General features: G+C 43.6%; 1 protein-coding gene across 4 annotated transcripts in view; it reads left to right on the top strand.

Annotated features, from left to right (window-relative positions):
- Fbxl20 (F-box and leucine-rich repeat protein 20) overlaps window positions 1–13,680 on the top strand; it is a 68,368-nt gene that overhangs the window by 39,217 nt on the left and 15,471 nt on the right. For all 4 annotated transcript variants that reach the window (XM_006534299.4, XM_006534298.4, XM_030246362.1 and 1 more), the window contains 5 exons: window positions 676–770; window positions 2,143–2,211; window positions 9,909–10,004; window positions 11,596–11,722; window positions 13,211–13,285. In XM_006534299.4, coding sequence (XP_006534362.1) covers window positions 676–770; window positions 2,143–2,211; window positions 9,909–10,004; window positions 11,596–11,722; window positions 13,211–13,285 — 462 coding nt within the window. The remainder of the gene's footprint in view (window positions 1–675; window positions 771–2,142; window positions 2,212–9,908; window positions 10,005–11,595; window positions 11,723–13,210; window positions 13,286–13,680) is intronic.

The raw sequence follows: 13,680 nt of genomic DNA, 5'->3' as shown, positions 1-13,680 counted from the left end.
TTTCTAGAGGACCCTGGTTTTGATTCCCAGATTCCACATGGCAGCTTACAGCCCTCTGTAGCTGCAGTTTCAGAAAATCAGGCTCCTTGTTGTGGCCAACACAACACAGGCACTGCATACATGTGATGCATAGGCATGCGTGGGATGCATAGGCATGCATGAAGCCTGAGCACTTACATTAAAATTTTAGAAAGGCACAAAAAACTCATTAACATTATACTGCGTTTACCCTACACTTTTCTGATCTTGTGGATGTGTGTACTTAACAAACATGACCCACAGGATCATTAAGCCACATGGCAAGTGCCCATTGAGTTCCTACTATGTGCAGAGTGTTATAGAGAGTTCTTAACAAAGGACACAAGAGTAAATGTGGATGGTTATGTCCTCCCATCGCTGTGGTTAACCCAGGCAAGCCCCATACATGACTTGGAATTCTACAAGGATAGGGCAGGACTATTCCTCAAATACAGGCTCCCCTTCAAGGTAAAGAGAGAGTACAGACCAGCCGTGTTCCCGTAGATGGGCTTCTCAGAGTACATTGAGATTTTCTAAAAAATTCTCTTTCTTAAAAGCCTTCTTCTGTTTATAAATTGCTTCTTATTTTTTTAAATGAGGATGTATTCTTGTCAAAAGTAACATAAGCTGTCTTTTTGCTTAACTGTCTCTTCATAGGGCCGGGTAGTGGAAAATATTTCAAAACGATGTGGAGGCTTTTTACGAAAGTTAAGTCTTCGTGGGTGTCTTGGAGTAGGAGACAATGCATTAAGGTAAAAGGAAAACTTTAAAAACTCTCAATCTTGTGCATTGAAGTAAAGAGCAGCACCAGCTCACTTAGGAAAGGCTAAACATTGAGTAGCTTTTAAATTTCTAAGCTGTTCAAAATGCAAACGTGTACATTGGTTATAACAAATTTCTAGTACGAAGTGGAGATCCAGGGTGCAGTAGCCTGTCCTAATAACCCCGCCGTGCAGTGTGTCCACCAAGGAGACACGGGTGAGCCTGGGCTACACAGCAAATGTAGGACAGAGATGAGATTTCAAAATGCTCTATACTAAAGCAGTTCTCTAGGGACCTTTAGTTAGATTATAGACTTCAGTTAACTCAAAGATAAAATGATTTTCAGCTTTTGTTGCCACAAAGATCCATGTTTAATCTCAGAAATTGAGAGGTTAAAGTAGAGGGATTGCAAGTCCACAGTCAGCCAGGGCGACACAGGGAGATCTTCTGAGAAAAGAAGAAAACATTTACAGTTTTAAGAATGGCTTGTGGAGCTGGGGGTGATAACACATGCCTTTAATCCCAGCACTGGGAAGGCAGAGGCAGGTGGATGTCTCTGAGTGCAAGACCAGTTTGTTCTACAAAGAAGGTTCTAGGACAGCCAGGGACACAGAAACCCTGTCTTGGATACAAAACAACAATAATAAATGAACAAAGGGACAGGCTGTGGGATTGATCTCTGTAGATCCACCAGCTACTTTGTGTTGAATTCACACCTCACACACAGATATAAAAGTTTGTTTTTCTTCATCCCAACAGTTTGATTTTGCAGATAGGTACTGGCTATTTCCTTTCACTGCCAACACAGCTGTCCAGAGTCAGCTCAGACTCTGCAGGCTAGCAGCGCAGTTTTATAATCAGCCCCTACTTAGCTGCTAGTTGCAAGTCCCAGTTGCTATGCACTTCTGGATGGCCCATAAAATCAGGTGTTATCATGACTCCTCCCACATTTTCGCACTTGCTAGCATGAGTCCAGTAGTTCAGGAAAGAGCTTTGGATGGTAGTAGTAACAGCTCACTACAAAGCACATGAGTAAGTAGCTGGAGGACGTGCTGTCCAGGGCAGGACTGAGGAGTGTCTGAAGACCAGAGCACCTGTCCTCGTGAAGTTGGCATGCCGCCTCCCCAGGACACCACCCCAGCAGCTCTCAAATAATGAGGACAAACAAAGCTCTCACCCCTGTTCCTCAGGGTATTACAGACATCTTAGGACCTCTATCCTGGAAGCTAGGGACCAAACCAATTATATATTTTAAATATTACAGCACCATAGGTGTCAACAACCAGTATTATTTTATGTCTTTTTTTATATCTAAAGTTTTGCCCAACTTATTTGTAACCTTTAACTTTTTTTCCCATAAAGGACCTTTGCACAAAACTGTAGGAATATTGAAGTACTAAGTCTCAACGGATGTACAAAGACAACAGATGCGTGAGTATTGGCTTCAGGAGGCACTGTCATTAGTCCGTAGTCTGCCCTATTCTGGTCTTGACTGTAGTCTCCTGAACACAGTGAATTAAGTAAGTTCCCTTGGTTTTATGAACGATTCTTTTTTTTGTCTGGCTTATGATGCTAAGGCGTGAGCCCAGGGCCTTGTGCTATACCTCTGAGCTACGTCCCCAGTGCTAGAAGAAAAAAAAACTAAAGGGAAAAGCAATGAAGGGAGAGGTGGAACAGAAGGCTTCCTTTGAGCTCCTTCATCTGTGATATTTAAAGTGGGACTTAAACACTACAGCTAACGTATGTGCTGTAAGGCTGAGAATCAAACGCCACATGACAATAGTTGCACAAAATGATTAAAATGGTAAACGTACACCTAAATGGCCAGTGCTGTTCAAGGACGACTGTGGCCTCTACTCCTCATACAAAAACGGCTAACACAATCCTTCATCTTTGAGACTCTTACAGTCAGACATGAGATACACAAATGGGCATGAAAAACTTCAGCCCCAGGTTATCCGTTGGTGGTCATGTAAATTAAGTCTCATTTAAATGCTCTGTAGCAGAGTTGTCCTAAAGTGAAGGCTGAGAATAGTGGACAGACAGGAGCCAGGGTTGGTTATGGAGTTCCCATTCAAAATGTCAAATAATTCAAAATTGTTTGAATGCTGGGGAGACACAAGAGCACAGGGCACGTGGGTGTTTTATTTCTCTTCTTTGAGGCCTTTGGCTGAGGAGTGCCAATTTTAAGCCAACGTATAAAAACTCTGTCTCAAAAACAAAAAGGAAGACGAGCAGAAGTGATTTGTGTCCATAACCCCGGTGCTTGGTACTTGGGAAGTAGAAGCAGTAGATCATGAGTTCTAGACCAGCCTCTTCTACATAGTGAGTTTCAGGGCAGCCTAAACTACAGGAGATTCTGTCTCCAAACAAAACCAAACTGGGGCAGGGGAGGCCTGAGTCTCAAAGCCATCCCTAGGAACTGAAAGCAAGTAAGGTCCACGAACCGAAGTTAAGTTCTAATCTGTGTTGGTGCCATAACAACTCAGAAAGAATTTCTCTCTACTGACTTTTTTGTTTGTGCTGGAGGCCTGAGGTGTTCATGTGTGCTCTGAGCACGACCGTCACCCAGCCTCGGCTGGTGTTACTGTGGCCATTCTTCTCCGGATCATAGACCCCTCCTACTTATTTACCCTCTCTGAGTTTGTCAGTACTTGGAAGAAAAAAGCCCTAGACATGGTATTTAATTTGTAAATATTTTAGACTAGATTTACATCTTAATGATCAAGGCCTCTTTATTCTTAGTACTGAAGATCAGACTCAAATCTTGTGCATTTAGGCAAGCTCTACCATTGAACTAAAACTCTAGCTCCAGGTCTGTGAAATCCTTTTGTTTGTAGACAGGGTTTCTCCGTGTGGGCCTGGCTGTCCTGGAACTCACTTTTTAGACAAAACTGTAGACCAGGCTGGCCTAAACTCAGGAAAGTCAACCAGTGCTGGGATTAAAGGTTTGTGTAGCTGCCACTGTAGCCGCTGTCGGTGCCTGGCTAAGTCAGTGGAATTCTTGCCTGGGGCTCCCGGCCCACCAATCCCATGAAAAGCTCTGAATACTTAGTAAACAAGGTAGAGTATAAAAACCAGTGGCTTGGAGTTGGCTCCTAGATAGGCTCACTTGATTTAAAACATTAGCAATAAAAATGATAATGAGGAGAGCGAAAGCAAAGGCCCTTTTAGCTTGAGGCTGTAGGTCACTAACCCTCAGGATGTAGCAGTCAGTGAGGCATATTTCCCTGGGCTGGAGAGAGCTCAGGGCTTAGGATGCTCTTACAGAGGACCCAGACTCAGTTTCCCTCACTTACAGCTCACATCCTTCAGTGATTCCAGGTCCAGGAGATGTGGTGCCCTTTTCAGACATGCACACGCTGCACTCACAGACGGGAATAAACATAAAGTAAAAATAAATCCAAGAAAAGAAACCTCACGTATCCTTGTTGGCCAGAGGCTATGTTCACAGGCAGCAGTGGCAAGAATAAACACAAGATGGCCACATATGCCTGGTTGGTGGATTTTAGGCTTATAGAAAAGTACCAAGGAGGCCGGGCGTGGTGGCGCACGCCTTTAATCCCAGCACTCGGGAAGAAGAGGTAGGCGGATTTCTGAGTTCGAGGCCAGCCTGGTCTACAAAGTGAGTTCCAGGACATCCAGGGCTATACAGAGAAACCCTGTCTGGAAAGACCAAAAGAAAAGAAAAGAACCAAGGAAAAGATACTTGAAAAGAGCTGGAACTTGGAATGTCCTCTCTAGCCCACGTGTGAACTATCAGTATAACGTGGAAGCTGTGCTTCCGTGGGCAGAACACTCAGTGGAAAGAAGTAAGGGAAACAAACGCTGGGTAGGAGCACCATCAGCCCCTGTGTCTGGATGAGACGGTCAGTTAGTGTCTGCTAAAGACATAAATAACGAGCCTCCCTCTGGAAGGTACAGTCCAGAAGGCAGGCAGGAATGATTTAAAGAGGATTGCTATAGTCCCACTTTGGGAAAGCAGAGGTTAAGACCAGGCTAGACTACATAGATCCCTTCTCAAAAACCTGAAAGAGGGCCTGGTATGCAACTCAGTCTGGAATGACCAGCATGGGTAAATCCCTGGGGAACAGTACCTAGCAACATACATACAAAAAAAAAAAAAAAAAAAAAAAAGAAGAAGAAGAAGAAAGAAAGGAAGAAAGAAATACACTTTAGATCCCACACAAGTAAATTAATACCTTTAATCTCAGCAAGTGGGAACTGGAGACAGAAGTAGGCAGATCTCTGTGTTAGAATCCAGCCTGGTCTGCAGAGCAAGATCTAAGCCCTGCCAGACAGCATAGTAAAACCCTTCCCCTTACATAGGGAAATGCATAGAAATAAAAGAATGGAAAATACTGTCTATGCAGAACATTCTACCCAGTGATTGCAGAGAGCACACTGTGTTCTGGACACTTAGAATAGACCATAGGCTGGGTACTAGACAAGCTTAATAAGATTAAAATAATTAACTGGGTGTTCTCTTTTTATAACTAGAGAGGTCTTTGACAGAAGAAAATATGAGGGAATACCAAGAATTTAAAAATTCAAGCAATAAGCAATATACATTTAACCCATAAGTTAAAGACAGAAATTCTCTAAATCCTTTGAGGTGAATGGGAATAAGCGAACCAGTTCCTGCCTGCGGTCTCTGCACTTGGGACCCTGAGGCAGAGGTATTACCTAAGGTTTCAGACCAGCCTGAGCTACGGTGATTATCCAGGTTCTCCAGGAGACGCACATATTCTCATATAACAGAAGAGACCCTTCATTTTCTTTTAATGGAATAAACATGAAATCATAAGACCAAGCCAGGCATGGTGGTACACACCTTTAATCCCAGCATTTAAGAAGAGATAGGAAGAGTTCAAGGCTCTTTTAAGTTGAGTGATTTTTAGGAAAATTTCCCAGGTTAATGCATCATAAAAGTCCCGCCTGACAAGAGTCCACACCTTAATCTCAGCACTCAGGGTTGAGGTCAGAGAATTAAGGCACAGTGGGCTCCAAAGCGAGTGCCAGGCTTGCTACATAGCTCTAGACCTACAGGAGGCTGTGACCTGAGGAACTCTAGCAGACCTACCCGGAGGCTGTGACCTGAGGAACTCTAGCAGACCTACCCGGAGGCTGCGACCTGAGGAAGTCCGGGTTTTGCTTAGGGCTACAGAGTGAGCTCAAGGTCAGCTTGGGTGACTCAGTGATACCCTGTCACCAAAAAATAAAACAAAAATCTAGAGACATGAGAGACATAAATCAATGTTAGAACACTGGCCTAACACACATGCAGCCCCCTCGTCAATCCTCGGTACTATGAAAGAAGAGAAAAATGTGCTGTTGTGTTTCTGCTATGCGTAGCCCAGGCTAGCCTGAAACTAACTCTTGACCCCTTCTTCAGCCATCCCAAATGCTGTGATATGAGGGGTGTGTGCTACCACACCCTACTATAACATTTTACTTAATACTGAAAGGCTCCTTTACCTCTAAGGTCAGGAGCAAAATAATGGTGCCAATGTGGGGCCTGGGGTGGGGCAGGTGAACCACTCCAGCTACTAAAGTCTGTTAAATCTGTCCTCTGTCACTGAGCCTGCACACTTTGTGTTTGGAGCATTTAGCTGGTGCTGTAAGTTTGAGGGTTTTTCTTTTGTAATACATTTTAGACACATAGAAAACAAATAAGGAAACAAACAATGAAGTAAAACCTTATTAGTGGTGAAGAAGCCTACAGACCCGTTCATGCAGATTCATAAGCTAGGGTTGGAGAGGAGGCTCAGCCAGCAGGAGCACTGCTTCTGCAGAGGGTTGCAGCTGTACTCCAGTTCCCTACTCCCTTCCTCTCTCTCTCATACACACACACTCACACAATGTTTTTAACTTAAAAACAGTCTTAAGCCAATGTAAGTACACCTGTAATCCTAGCATTTGGAGAGCCAAAGATAAAAATTGGATCAGGAGTTCAAGAGTTCAAGGCCAGCCTCACCTATGTAAGATGCTATAGTAAGCATGATGGATGTGGTGGCATACACCACAGTCCCAGCACTGGAAAGCAGAGCAGGTGGATCTCTGCTAGTTCCAGGACAGCCAGGTCTATACAGAGAAACATGTCAAAATACATACATACATGCATACATACATACATACATACATACAAACATACAAAAATTAAATCATAAACCACAAAAACCTGCTAGTATTCACAAAAAGTTTAAGAACTGTTTAGGGCCCGTGAGATGGTGATAACCTGGGTTCAGTCCTGGGGACCATAGTGGAAGGATGGAAGGAACTCCCAAAGTTGACCCATGGCTTCCACATACATGCTGTACCACATTTGTGCCCAAACTCAATAATTGTTCTCCTCCTCCTCCTCTTCCTCCTCTTCCTTATCCTCATCCCATCTTAACACACCTTCAGCCCCCACGTTCAGGAGACAAGAGGCAGGCAAATCTCTTGAGTAAGGCCAGCCTAGTCTACATAGTGAGTTCCATGATAGCCAGGACTATATAGCTAGGCCCTGTCTCAGAAAAATCAAAAACATGCATAATAATAATTCTCTGGATAGAGGCTCATTATTCAAGAAATTCTGTTTCTGCATATTAGTAACACAATGCAAAAGTGAAATTTAAGAAAAGTTTCAAGCCAGGAGGTGTAGTGAAACATGCTTGTATTCTAGGCACTCAGGAGAGTGGACACAAGGTCAGGAAATCCCTGGGATTGGTGGCTGCCGGCCTAGGCTCCTAAGTGAGCTCTGGACTGAGAAATCTTGTCCCAGGATCATTGAATGGCACCTGAAGATCAGCACCCAAGGTCCTGTGGCCTTCACTTGCACACGGCATACGTGCCAAGCCGACCTTAGGAAGATTTCCTTTAACTGTAACTTCAAAAGAAACCAGAGTTTACAGTAAATGTAGTAAAGGAAGTACTGAATACCTGTAATGCCAGCACTTGGGACACTGAGACAGGAGGATTATTTTATTTTATTTTAAGGCCAGGCTGGGCTACAGAGTCTCAAAAGAGAAAAAATTCTCTATGTTTCCATTTCTGGCCCATTCTTTCTTTCTGTGCTGATAGTGAACCTGCAGAGATGGTGAAATTTCCTAAAACCCACATGACTTTCTACAAGAAACATAGCGAACACCAGCCTCATAAAGTGTCAGGACAAGGATTCTCTGCATGGAAAGCAGCTTTGTATCAGGAGGCAGTGGCTACAGTGAACAAAATCAGCCTGGGTTGTGTGGTTTGGTTTGATTTGGTTTGGTTTTCACCAAAAAGCTAATAGAACTACAAAGAAGCCTGTGCTGAGGCCAGAGTGTGTTGAACCAACTAGAGGTCTAAGAATTCTGGTTAGTAAGGATACAAGCTTACCATTGCATTGAGGCTGCACACCTTTAATCCCAGCATTCAAGAGGCAGAGGAAGGTGGATCTCTTTGTTCCAGGCCAGCCTCATCAAGGGAATGAGTTCCAAGTCAACCAGGGCTGCACAGAGAAACCCTGTCTCCAAAACCAAAAGAAACAAAGATGCAAGCATTTGATCCAGTTCTAAGCCACTTTTATTGTGAAGACAAAGTCATGGGCTTGTGTTTATTCTTCTGGGTGTTTTGCTTGTGTGTATGTCTGTGCACCACATTCGAGCCTGGTGCCTGTGGAGGCCTGAAGAGGGATCAGATCTCCTGGAACTGGAGTTACAGACGTTTGTGAGTAGTGCTGGGCGTTGGAACCAGGTCCTCTAGAAGAGAAGCCAGGCCGGGCGTGGTGGCGCATGCCTTTAATCCCAGCACTTGGGAGGCAGAGGCAGGCGGATTTATGAGTTTGAAGCCAGCCTGGTCTACAGAGTGAGTTCCAGGACAGCCAGGGCTACACAGAGAAACCCTGTCTCGAAAAACCAAAACAAAAAACAGGCAGAAGAGTAGCCAGTGTTTTTACCTACTAAACCATTTCTCCAGTCCCAAGATTATATTTTTTTAAGAAATTTATGGGCTCAGCGTGATAGTGCAAGCCTGGTAACTTCAATTCAATCCAAAAAAAAATTACTTGAATTGTTCAAACCATGATGCAAGCAGGAAATCAACCCTTAAATTAAGTAGATTCATTTAGGGTGTGGGAGAGCTTGCTTAGCATGTGTAAGATTGGGGGTTGACATCTTAACTCCTGGGCAGTACCACAATGCTATAGTCGCTCTCTCACACCCCAGTTCCAGTCCTTCCTCTGTAGATCTTACAAAGTTCCAGCTTTCTCTCCTGCCCTGTACAGCGTTCTCATGAAGAGACGGTGCAGTGCGGGCAGAAGAACTAGAGCTTTTGGAGCTGGGCCTCGGGCATTTATGGGTTCATAGAGCAAGTGCAAACCTCTGGGTTGTAAGATTTATTTATTTTATGTATGTGAGTACACTGTAGCTGTACAGATGGTTGTGAGCCTTCATGTGGTCGTTGGGAATTGAATTTAGGACCTCTGCTTGCTCTGGTCAGTCCCGCTCACTCAGTACCTGCTCGTTCTGGCCCAACGATGTATTTATTATTATAAATAAATTTTGAGGCATCAGATCTCAATACAGGTGGTTGTGAGTTACCATGTGGTTGCTGGGATTTGAACTCAGGACCTTTGGAAGAGTAGTCAGTGCTCTTACCCACTGAGCCATCTCGCCAGCCCCAAGTGCAAACCTCGTAGCGTTCAGGCACACAGTATGCTGTCCCTAGCTCACAGTGTTTCCAGATGAAAACCAAACACTTGTGTGATGCAAGTTATACACAGCACAGCTTTTCTTTTGCTCTTCAGTAAGATCCTAGGTTTATGGCTGCTTTGGGGATGCTATGAAAATTTTACAATTCTGATATACACGTGCATATTTCCTGAGAAAGGTGTGTGATGCAGTAAACAATTAAGTTGTTGGACTTGCATATATTTTATCAAGTACCTTAAATTTTATTGTTTTTATGTGTCTGGGAGTGCAGCTCTACAATTTCTACAGCACAGGTGTGACAGCACCAATGTGAGGTGAGAAGACAGCTTTAGGGGCGGAGCACAACTGACAGGGCGGGGTCAATCAGATGCGTGACAGAGGCTTTTCCCTACTGAGCCTCTCAGTGCCTCCATGTGTTCTTATTTTAAATGTGTCTTCTTCCCCCTCTATCTGCAGTACCTGCACTAGCCTTAGCAAGTTCTGCTCCAAACTCAGACACCTCGACTTGGCTTCCTGTACGTCAATAACAAACATGTCTCTAAAAGCTCTGAGGTAAGTTTCTTATAATATGCCTATTACTACATACTTGAAAAAAAAAATTAACTGGTAACACAGCTGGAATTGAAGGTAGTGATGTTTCACAGTGTGTCCTATAGTTCCCAGAGGACCTTTTCTTGCCCCTGCTCACATTAAAGGCGTGCACCAACACGCCCGGCTTTTTTTTTTTTTTTTTCTTAATTTATTATGTATACAGCATTCTGCCTGTGGCCAAAAGAGGGCATCAAAACCCAGTATAGATGGTTGTGAGCCATCATGTGGTTGCTGGGAATTGAACTCAGGACCTGGAAGGTTGACAGTGCTCTTAATTTATGAGCTATTTCTCCCATCCAGAAATCTACTTTTTTTAAGATTTTTATTTATTTTATGTGTGTGAATACACCATCCCTGTCTTCAGATACAGCAGAAGAGGGCTTCGGATCCCATTGCAGATAGTTGTGAGCCACCATGTGGTTGCTGGGAATTGAACTTTTGACCTTCGGAAGAGCAGTCAGTGTTTTTACCTGGTGAGCCATCTTGCCAGCCCCTCTTAATTTTTTAGATTATGCTGCTATATACCTGTAGTATTAAACCAGCCAAGGTTACCTATTAAGACCCTGTGTCAGATGGAGAGAGAGACTTAGTAAATGATGTGAAGCATGACTTCCTCGTGAGTACACGATGCATCCGTAGTGCTTGCTGTGTAAGGCTGTTGCTTCGGTGACACTTAACATTTATAAGATATTTTCACACAGGTGATCTCATTTACTGAAGGCTTTATGCAGTACTTAGGACAAGCATTTACAGGTTTTTAAAAATCTAAATGTCTGAAACAGCCATGAAATATGACTAAGGTGTGCCTGTAAGTTTCACAGAGGCCCCAGGTAGGCGTACACTATGTCGCTGCACCGCTGGCAATAGAAATGAGTGTCTTGGCTTGGGTGAGCCTGAGACCGACATGGCTGATCTTGGACTGAGAGGTTCAGACACGCTTCCTAAGTGACTTGGCTGGAGTTAGATTATTTATGTTGAAGATGAGCTTAAACCTGGATCTAGACTTTATTTCAGGACTCTTCTATAAGCAAGGCGCTTGAAACCGTTCAGGCCGTGTTTACAGGGATAGACTGAAAGCCTTGAGTATTCCAGGCAGGGCTGAACTGACAAGAGCAGAAAGAATCAAAGGCAGATCCAGGATACTATACACAGAGGCTAACATGGTCTACCCTTAGGTCAGACTGGAGAGACTATACTCTGGGACGATCCCAGATAAGGAAATGGAGAGAGAGCCTTTTAGACTTTTTTTTTTTTAATAGAAGTTTGAAAGTGTGATAGAACTGTGATACTAGTTAAATTCCTCGACAGGAAGGAACTCTGACCTTGAATCTGAACTGTTGTTGGTACTCTAGTCATTTAATTAAACTAGTCATTTAATTTCCACTTCCAGTCTATATCTGTAAAACAATATGTGTTTTGTGCTTGTTGAGTAAAATGGGTTTAAATTACCCTGCCTAGTAATGCAGTCCTACATGACCACCATAACGATGAGGTCGCGGCAGCTTTGGGATGGAGGTAGTGACGTGCTTGTCTCATTGTGTTTCGTCCTAAGTGAGGGCTGTCCACTGTTGGAGCAGTTGAACATTTCCTGGTGTGACCAAGTAACCAAGGATGGCATTCAAGCACTAGTGAGAGGCTGTGGGGGTCTCAAGGCCTTATTCTTAAAAGGCTGCACTCAGGTAATGCTCTGTGTAGTGCTCGTGAACGTCAGAGGAGCCATCAGCTCTGAGTAGGCTTTCCCAAGATGGCTGTCCTGAGGAAGGTGGGAGGTGGGGTGCTGCTAACTATGAAGACACGCTTCCAAAAGTCAGAACATTTTTCTTAGAATTGAGGAGAATTAATATCTGACCAAAGCATAAATGGGGAAGGGTAGGGGAAGGGCAATTGGAGAGACACTTGTTGTACTGAAAAGAAGGTTTCTTTATTACTTTGAGCTAAATAGGCAAAAAGGGCAGTCTTGGTGTTTACGCTGGTATAACCAGCAGGAATTGTTCATAGATCTGCCACATACACCATATACGGCAAGGTCATTTTAAAGGGCCTATTTTACCTTCTGCCATATCTCATTAAAAAATTCACGAACTCGATGAACATACCTGTACGCCTAGCATTTGGGAGGTTGAAACAGGAAGACTCCTGTAAGCTCAAAGGCAGCCTGGACTACAAACATTATAAGGCTTTGTCTCCAGAAAAAAAGTAACAATAAAAGTAAAATTCAGCCAGGCGTGGTGGCGCACGCCTTTAATCCCAGCACTCGGGAGGCAGAGGCAGGCGGATTTCTGAGTTCAAGGCCAGCCTGGTCTACAGAGTGAGTTCCAGGACAGCCAGGGCTACACAGAGAAACCCTGTCTTGAAAAAAACAAAACAAAACAAAAAAAAAGTAAAATTCAATTTCTTTGTGATGACATTAGAAGAAGCACTCACAGAGTGGGTGGAGTTAGGTGTGACAGCATTTTATTGGTGGTTGCTAAAGCTCTGCTGTGGACTCCATTTAAAATGCCCTGCTCTTCTGCCATGCTGGGAAGATCCCTTTGTTAGAAACAGAGCTTTGGGTGTGTGAGTCCCTTAAAACGGTAGCCTGAGCTTCTGGCTACTTGTGGAATCCTGAAAAAATATTGACTGCTGTGCATCACCGATGCGTTCCTTACCATCCGTCCCGGCTCGGTGAGTTCCCTGCTTATCCTCAGCAGCAAATAAGCACCATAGATTCTGTTCTCAGCTCCTCCTCCCAAAAGCCTTGTGTAGGTTGTAGAACAATGAAAATTGCTTTTCCTGTAGTCTTAACAATGCATCATGAATATTATTATTAGTGCTAGAAATAAAATCCATGTCCAGGCACGATGACACAAGCCTGTAATCCAGCAGAAAAGGAGGAAAGATGAGGCCAGACTGCTCCACATAGGGGTCCAGGATAACCAGGACAACATAGTAGACCCTAACCATAGACTCTGACCATAACCTTTTTCTAGATTTGATATTAATAAGAATTTGGTATAACAAAAACTGACTTCCAGGAAATCCTGGTTATTGCTACTACTAGCAATAAGACATGAGATTTTTTTTTCCTTTGCAACTTGGTTAGCTATATTGAGGCTGTATTAATGAATGGGTACAGTCTTTTTCTCCTTTGAAACAATGTAGTAAACTTTTGTTTTTAATCTTTGCAGCTAGAAGATGAAGCTCTCAAGTACATAGGTGCACACTGCCCTGAGCTAGTGACTTTAAACCTGCAAACTTGCTTAGTAAGTACCCCGTACCACAATGTTTCTGTATCAATAATTCCTGCAAACTTGCTTAGTAAGTACCCCTTACCACAATGTTTCTGTATTAGTAATTCCTCAGTGATGTTATTAAACTTGCTTAGTAAGTACCCCTTACCACAATGTTTCTGTATTAGCAATTCCTCAGTGACGTTGTTACAAAGTTCATCAGAACCAGTGGCTTAGCCGGGCATGGTGGCGCACACCTTTAATCCCAGCACTTGGGAGGCAGAAGCAGGTGGATTTCTGAGTTTGAGGCCAGCCTGGTCTACAAAGTGAGTTCTAGGACAGCCAGGGCTGCACAGAGAAAACCCTGTCTTGAAAAAAAAACAAAAAACCAGGGGCTTACAGTCATAGTGATGCACACCTATAATCCT

Source organism: Mus musculus, chromosome 11 (assembly GCF_000001635.26).
Source record: "Mus musculus strain C57BL/6J chromosome 11, GRCm38.p6 C57BL/6J".
Lineage (NCBI taxonomy): Eukaryota > Metazoa > Chordata > Mammalia > Rodentia > Muridae > Mus > Mus musculus.
Note: the sequence above shows the minus strand (reverse complement) of the source record. Positions and strands in the feature narration are given on the sequence as shown.